Here is an 8,852-nt window from a genome sequence, read left to right as displayed (position 1 = left end):
CACACACACACACACACACACACACACACAAATAAATTAAAAATAAATAAATAAATTTACAAGTAGATATTAGAGTTAGACCATACCACTGAACAAATGTACGTCTGTGAAGGGATGACACACAAATTTATGAACTATGAACTTAAATATGTACAAAACATTTCACCAAATGAGAATAAACATTTTTTTAAGCAGCATGTGTAATTTTTTCTAAAATAGATTGGATTTTTGGCCATAAAATATGTTTAAATACAAAGAATTGAGACAATCCCCTGAATATTATTGAATCTGAGTGGAACGACTGTTGAAAGCGGAGAAAAAAATTTAAACAGTTACTAGAATCAAATGACAATGGAGGAACTGGGCCTGATAGCATATGTCTGTAATGCCAGCACTAAGGAGGATGAGACGGGTCACTATAAATCTGAACTGCGTAGGAAGACCTTGTATCCCCCCACCTCCCTCCAAAAAGGACAATGGAAGCACGCCATGCCAACAGTTCTAAAAGGAAAGCTTATACCTGTGAATACACCTATTGAAAGAATTAAGCAATCCCAAATAACCTAGTGATATACTGCAAGGTCCCAGAACAACAAGAATAGTCCAAATCTGTGAGGAAAGCAATGATACAGATTAGAATGGAAATTAATGAGGCTGAGATTAAAATAAATGATGAGATAAGATCATGAAAGATAAACAGAGTTGGTTCTTTAAAAGAATGGAAATGAGATCTGGAGATGAGAATGTAGAAGATGGGGGGGTAGATATACCAATTTCCCAAGATGATATCTGTACGGTGTACTGCAAATATATACTAATATAAACACTGAAGAGAAAAAGATAACCTCTGTGTGAACATAACTGGCTCTGGTTGTATGTATGCATAAAGAGAGAGGAATTAATCTCTGTGGGCCTTCCTTGTATGTACATGCACTGCTATACCTTCTGGAAAGTCTACTTAACTCCCCTACTCTACTTGTTATTCTAAATAGAAGACTTTGATTATTGGTTGTATGACTTAGTAGATAGTGTGTATAGTTGAAGTAAAAGGCAAGGGGGAAAATCAGTGTGAAGTTAGGTTAGTCAGCTGAGTGCTTATGAAGGCTGGGGTTCACTCTACTGAAGGAGACAGAATCTGAAGCGTGTGGGTGAAGATTATTTTCCCTTCTCTGTATTTCTAGGTCAAGGGCAAGCTAGAGGAATATGTAATTTTTACAGCAACATGATGAACAGATAGTAACTCATGCAGAGATGTGCACGGGGAGAGAACATAAAATTATTATCTGAAAAATAGAAGTTAAACCAGTTAAGTTTTATTGAGCACTGCAGACAAATTTCTATGCACATTAAGAAGACATGAAAATAAAAAAATCAGAAAGCCTCGAAAAGATGAGAGTGGAAGGGTTTGTGTAACTATATCCCCCACATAAGTATACACACATACACAATGATGAACTAAGAGGTAAATGAGAGTCCGGTCTTCAAATTTAAGACTTCTTTCCTTTGAATAGGTTTCTTTGATTTTACCAGGAGCTATCCATAATCTCAACTACAGTTTATGAAATCTGAGTGTACAAAGGATATTAAAATATCCTCAGTGCTTTAACTGATTGCAAAGAGTATTTTAGAACTATCATGTAATACTGATAATACTCATAACAATCTTGTTTTTAAGAAATATGTAAAATATATTCCCTAAAGGCTTACACTTCTTTTATGGACATGACTTTTTCCTCCTTGGTAGTATGGATTAACTTAGGGCCTTTGCATTAAACTACATCCTCAGCCCTTTTTATTTTTTATGTTCTATTTTTACACAAGGTCTAAGTTACTAAATTGCCTAGGCTGAACTTGGGTGTTTTTGAGACAGGGTCTCACTATACAGTTCAGGCTGGTCTTGAATTCAATATGTAGCCCAGGCTGGCCTCAAATGCAGAGCAATCCTCCTGCCTTGGCCTCCTGAAATCACAGGCATGCACCACCATGCCTGGTCTGTGCTTAACTTGTGATCCTTCTACAGCAGCTTCCAGGAGTCCTGGGTTTGTGGGTGTGCACCATCAGGGGTAGGCGCATTATTATTTATTTATTTATTTTTATTTTTGGTTTTTATGAGACAGGGTTTCACTCTGTAGTTCAGGCTAACTCACTACATAGCCCACACTGGTCTCAAGCTAGCAGCAATCCTGCCTCAGCCTCCTGAGTGCTGGAATTACAGACATCACACATAAGTACTGATTTCTATCTCAATCTGAGTAAGGCTGTCTCCTCTTTAGTACGACCCTGTTTAAGGCCAAAGGTTGCTAAAATACCCTGAGACAAAGGCACTGTGATGTCTTTAATAAACAGTGTTTCCAACAGGAAAGTGTGTTCTGAGCTGAAAATTATTCTTCTAATACTTTGTAAATTTTAGGACTCAATTATATTTAGATATAGTTCCATAATTTTATCCAATGGATAAAATTTCCTAGTAAATACTATATAATGTTATATGGGCTCATTCACCCACAGGAACTTGAGTACTAAGAAGGAGCTAGGCACTGGCCTCAGTGATGAATCTACTTCAGAGTTCTGGGTAAGAAAATACACCGGGTAAAACATGATCTTGATGGTTCCAGGAAAGATGGCATCATATGTTTTTCTGCCTTTGAAATTTACAAATTCTGATCCCTGTCCTGCTGGTTTATACCATGTTCACGTCTGCCAGGGAATATGCAGGGTCCCTTTTCTCTCCCCATAAGAAAGCAGCAACTCAAGAACCTTACAAAGTTCTAAGCCCCACCCATCATTTCACTCGCCAGAGTACAAATGAAAACTGGTCAGTTGTCAACTTTTATTTAGACAAAAGTATCACAGAACATTACCATACTACAGAGAACACCAATACCAAGAGAAACAGCCAGACTGAATACAGACAATTCTTTAAGCAATCACTAAGCACTTAACGAAGGTACAAGTTGGGGAAAAGTAGAACAGACAGGCTTTACAAAACGATAACAAGAAAAGCAGTATTTTAAATCAATATAGTAACCCAAGACTTTTCTATCAATATTTAGAAAAAAGTTAAGATTTTTCTTTGCTATCACTTTTAGTCATCAAATAAAAATACTGACCTTCTGATATCAATGATATCCAAGAACCATATAAAGATAATACCATATAGATAGGTGTCTTTATTCTGGATAGTTCAGTGAAGTTTTACTAATTGAAACTTTCTCTTTGAAGGAAATTAATTCACTGAAAGTGATCACCACATGTTTGGCTGGCCTAGGATCCACACAAATGGGTCTAATATTACGGAAAGTGAAATCCATTTTAACATTTCTGAACATACTAAATTCAAAAGTTTTAAAGCAAATCAACTCATATACAGTACTTATTATTCAAGCAGACCACTGGAATAATAAAATGCTCACTTGAAGTAACTCCAGATAATAATTTATAGTTAAATTAGCTTCTCTATTTGAATGCAGAATGGGGGGAGACAAGGATTGAATGTAGAATCTTTATACTGAATTATATTCCCAGTCTTTATTTCATTTTTAATTTTAAGGCAGGGTCTCACTAAGTTGCTAAATTGCCCAGAGTGGGCTTCAACTTTGGAACCTCTTGCCTTAGCATCTCAGAGTGTTGGGGGTATATGCTTGTGCCAAGGGCTAACATATTAAAATGTACAAATACTAGTAAACGGTAAAAGTTTTTCAAGATGAATTTTTATAGGAAAAATCTGGTGTCTGTGATAGAAACATTTAATAAATATTGTACAAGTTTCAAATAGTGTTAGCTTGGGGAATATGTTTGATAGAATGTGCATATTTTTATCAGTTGTTAATTCCTCAATTATTTGAGTTTTTCCACTGTAAGTTTGAAAATTTGTGGCTGAATATACAAAACAATTAGTAATAGGTCATCTGTAAGAGCAAAGCAAGACATCAAACAAGAACTCTGAAGTTACAGTCTCATTTCCACGGTTGAACGTATCTTCTCAACTGTCCAATAAAAAGAAAGAAAGAAAGAAAACCAGGGAAAGTATTAGAACTACAGACCATAACAAAGTGCTAAGAGTCTTCCCTCATTTGCCTTACTCTAGAAATAATGGTCCTTGCCTCCTACACAAAATAAAAATTCTTATGGTCTATCTGTACACAAAGAGCCATTTATTTTATTGTAAAATAAAATAATTTCTACCAAAGTCTGGTTTCACTACTTTTTCACTGCCAAAAATCAATGCTACAGTTAGGCTATTACAAACAACCAAAAGCTGTGGTTTGCAGAATTGTAATTTAAACTTATAATTTCAGTTTTTGTTGGAGAAATGTTAATTCTCCTATTCTTGACTTGCAATGATTTTAAAAATAACTACTTACATTTCAACAACTTTACTGTTACTTAGTGTGAAACAGGTATGTAGATGTGTCAACTTTTTAAGCATACCAAGTGTAAGGTGCTTTTTGAGTTATATTGCACAGGCCATGAGTCGTCATAGCAGGACAGCTAATCAGTGTTCTACTGAGAAAGGAACCTATATGTCAGCCTATGTTCTGGGGATGAAGCAATGATCAGAATAGATATCTGGGCTGAGACCAGCCCAAAAAGGACAGTGTAAATATGGTGATTAACCAATCTAATCTGTTCCTCCCTCCTTACTAGTTCAGTTTTGGTGTTAAGTTTTCTGATAAGAAAAAGAAGCTGTTGGAAGGTCTCCTCTACCAAAAGACGAGAAACTGTGGAAGCTGATGACTCTAGTTACATCAGGGCCAGATGGGGGTTTCTTATTTATTTATTTATTTACTTATTTTTGTGGAACCAGGGATTGAACTCAGGCCCTTGCGCTTGCCAGGGAAGCACTTATTCTACTGAACCATCTCCCTGGCCCCCAAATGGGGTTTTCTTACTGGACCAGAAAACTATAAGCACTAAAACTTGATATATAGATAATAATTCGGCTAGTATATGTTTCTATGTTATTATCTGACATGTGAGACCATTAGAGGGAATTTGTCAGCTGGCAGAGAAAATTTCACTGTCTGACCTCAAGGATCTGTTGATTCGCAAGCGCCAAACCATAATTTAAGCTGCTGAGACCCTCACCAGCTCACCTTCTCAGAGGTAGTGATAAGGTGGTCTATTGTTGATGCTCATAATGCTGATCAGTTCTGGAGACCAGGACATGGAAAAGAACCTGTCCCTGTAAAGAAACTCACCTAGCACACAGTGTCAAGCACCTTAAAAGTTCCTATTTGTCTATGGGTTTAGAGCAGAGGTTAGCAAACTATAGTCTCAAGGCCAAATCTAGACCATCATTTGTTTTCATAAATCAAGTTTAATTGGAATGCAGCCATGCCCATTTGTTTATGTACTGTTGGTGGCTACTTTCTTTCCAAGGCATCAGAACTGAGTAATTATGGCAGAGAACATATGGACTAAAATACCCAACTAGGTTAATCACAACTTATAGAAGCCTTTCACCCAATTCACCATCTCAAAGAGGTATTCTATTTATCTTGACCAACAAATTTGAGAGACTTGATATATAGATAATACTTTGGCTAGTATATGTTTCTATGTTATTATCTGACATGTGAGACCATTAGAGGGAATTTGTCAGTTGGCAGAGAAAATTTCACTGTCTGACCTCAAGGATCTGTTGAGTTTGCTTCATTTTTTATTTCATTTATTTATTTTTTTCTTGCTTCATTTTTATATAGGACTAGTCAATAATGATCTGCTAATGCATTATAGTGCTTCTAAGAATTGTCCTAAAGGACAATAAAGAAAGAAAGTATTCTGCTTTGGCAGATTTTCAAGCAGTTCACTTTTGTTGGTCCATTTTTTCTTTAGAAAAGAAGCCTGAGGTCAGTTTTTATCAATTTTAGGGCGCTGCTAAAGGCTTATTCAAATGAATATATACTGGAAATAGCCAAGAATACTGACAAGGAGAACTGAGGAATAGCAATGTAGATGAGCCTCATTAAGGACACACAAATGTGTGTCCCACATGGATTTTTATCAGTGTCCACAAGTACAGAAAAGTCTTGTATATAGAATTGCACCTGAGTCTTTCTTTTCCAGTCAATCTGATGCTTGCTTAATAGGCTTATTAGCAAGCCAATAGGTCCTTAGTAGCCCTAACAGAAGCTGTGTAATTATAGAAATGAACAGAGTACTACATTGTTAGCAATATGGACTAGTCCTAAGTCTTTGATTTGTTATTATACATTGATGGACCAGTAAGTTACCTAGTAGTACGCTAACTACATTTGGTTTCTTCTGTTGTTGAAAGGACAATGCTTTGCCTCTACTGGACTTATTAATATGGATTTGGAAGGCAGCTATGCTCACTACTATACCACCAATGCATGTTCTTTTGGGTTTTTTTGAGGAACCGGGGATTGAACTCAGGCCCTTGCATTTGCCAGGGAAGCGCTTATTGCACTGAGCCATCTCCCTGGCCCCTTAATATGGATTTGGACAGACCTTTTCTGTCTCTATATCCCTGACAACATCACCATGTATCTTTTTTATAAATGCCTTGCATATCACCATTACACTGTTACATAAAATGCCTCCAACAATGTATTCCTCATAGAAACATGCATAGGCAAGTATTCTCAGGTCAACAAGATACCTTATCAAATAGCTATTATCAATAAAATGTGGGCTTACAAAATAATGAAAGAGACCATTATGTACTTGGATTCAGTATGAGTGGATGACTACCACCTTGTAAGTCTTGTACATTAATTTTTAGGATTGTAGTTACTCACTGCCCTTGCAATAGACGTAGTATAAAAAAATACGGTATTTCCTCCAACCAAAACACATAGAAGCTGAGAAACAAGAAGTAGAAAATGTGAGTGGCTTCTCTCAAGGCTATAATTAGTAGTTGTTTTTTTTTTCTTTTTTTTTAAAGTTGCATTCTTAGACCTTTCAACTCAGACTGTATTACCCCAACTTTCATAATATGTATTGGGAAGCACACTAGAAACTGGTGACTGGTTCTATGTGGTTGAATTAAACATAAAATTTTTTTCTTTGTGATTTCTAGTTAAAATTTTCTAGAATGGTTATGTTAAAATAGAATTACTAAAGAAAGAAAACATCTTGCTTACCAGATTTCATTGAAAATGAAAGCAGCCGGGGAGATAGCTCAATGGAATAAGCTCTTGCCAGGCAAGCACAAGGGCCTGAGTTCAATCCCCGGTTCAAAAAAAAAAAAAAAAAGAAAGAAAGAAAGAAAGAAAGAAAGAAAGAAAGAAAGAAAGAAAGAAAATAAATGAAAGCAAACAGAATGAATGCACTGACTAACAAAAAGAGACACAATAGAACTACCTGTGTGCTTTCTTTGCCAGCATTCCTCGAAAGCATTCTTGAGGTATTACAAGAGCATTTGCAATCCAAATCTTAACCCTTATCTGTAAAGATGACAACTGTGTATCTCATGAGGTTCTGACAGAAGAGCATACACTAACATTTTTAAAGATTTGAGTTATTCTTGGGGCAGGTAGCTATGTGCTTAAAAATGAAACAAGAATACAAATTACTTACCTTCGGGTTAAAATATCTACAAGACTGTGGTTGGGAACCTCCAAATAGGGCTATGCGGTAATCATGTTTTTTTCTTCTAGGCCTTGTGCCATCTACAAGTTCCTCTCGATCCTCTGGAGAGAGTAAATGGTACCTCATTCCACCTGTAGAAAAACACATAGGAACTCTTCAAGAACTTTAGGCATGAACGTATCGTTTGAAAAGGTAATGCCTAGACAAAATAGTGATTTCTGTACCTGTGTTTTATCATCTCAGAGTGTTTGAAGAAAAGTGAGGGGAAAGACATAGAAGAAATGTTTAAGCACTTGACCTCTAAGCAATTTATTATGCATAACAATCACCATTATTTTAAGACTATGCCACGCACTTCTTACATACCAGTGAATTACCTGGCTCCTCAAGCAATAGCTACCAAAATTTATCATTATTGAAATCCAGAGCACATAATCCAGTGAGTTTTTGTTTTTTCCTTGGTTTTTTTTGAGACAAAAAAATCACGTAGTTCATTCTGGCTCTGAGTCCTGGCAATCCTCCTGTTTCAGCCTCCTGCGTGCTGGGATTAGAGGCATGTGCCGGCATACCTGGCTCTCCTAGTGGTTCTTAATCTTACCTGTATACTAGAATCATTTAGGAAATTTCTACTACTATGCCTGGGCCATACTACAGACCAATTAAAGTAGACAGAGGTAGGGCTCAGGCATTGGTATAGTATTATTATTATTTTTTGTCTTTTTTGAGACAGGGTTTCACTCTGCATTTCAGGCTAGCCTTCAAATCAGAGATCTGCCTGCCTTAGCTTCCTGAGTGCTGGGATTACAAGGGTGTCCCACCAGGCCTACCTAATGCCAATTTTTTTTTCTTCTTTTTTTGTGGTGCTGGGGATAAAACCCAGGGCCTTGTGCATGCAAGGCAAGAGCTCTACCACTGAGCGACAGTGCCAGCGGGGTACAGTTTTAAAGCACTTCTTAAATACTTGATATTTAAAATGTGGTTCAAAGAGCAGCAGCTTCAGCCATCTGAGAGTTGGTCAGCAATGCTGATCTAGACCTACTGAATCATTAAGTCTGTAAACTTAACAAAATCCCAATGTAATTTAGATGTACATAAAACTTTGAGAAGCATTGTTTTAGAAGCTTTTCAAATGCAATAAGAATTGAAAATATAATCTTATTCTTTCAGTACTTCCTTAACTGGGTCAAGAGCCACTTCATAAAAACTGTTTAATGTATTTGAAACCACTGTGGGGAAAAATGAATTGTCTATCAGTATTAGACAATCACCTAGGGAAAAAACTGACCTCTACCTCA

The 8,852-nt window shown here is 36.5% G+C and overlaps 1 protein-coding gene across 3 annotated transcripts in view; it reads right to left on the bottom strand.

Annotated features, from left to right (window-relative positions):
* Positions 1-8,852, bottom strand: part of Klhl7 (kelch like family member 7) — an 85,998-nt gene that overhangs the window by 17,060 nt on the left and 60,086 nt on the right. For all 3 annotated transcript variants that reach the window (XM_023709895.1, XM_004626463.2, XM_023709896.1), the window contains exon 7: positions 7,546-7,688. In XM_023709895.1, the coding sequence (XP_023565663.1) occupies positions 7,546-7,688 (143 nt within the window). The remainder of the gene's footprint in view (positions 1-7,545; positions 7,689-8,852) is intronic.

Source organism: Octodon degus, unplaced genomic scaffold, assembly GCF_000260255.1.
Source record: "Octodon degus isolate 3935 unplaced genomic scaffold, OctDeg1.0 scaffold00015, whole genome shotgun sequence".
NCBI classification, from domain to species: Eukaryota; Metazoa; Chordata; class Mammalia; order Rodentia; family Octodontidae; genus Octodon; species Octodon degus.
Note: the sequence above shows the minus strand (reverse complement) of the source record. Positions and strands in the feature narration are given on the sequence as shown.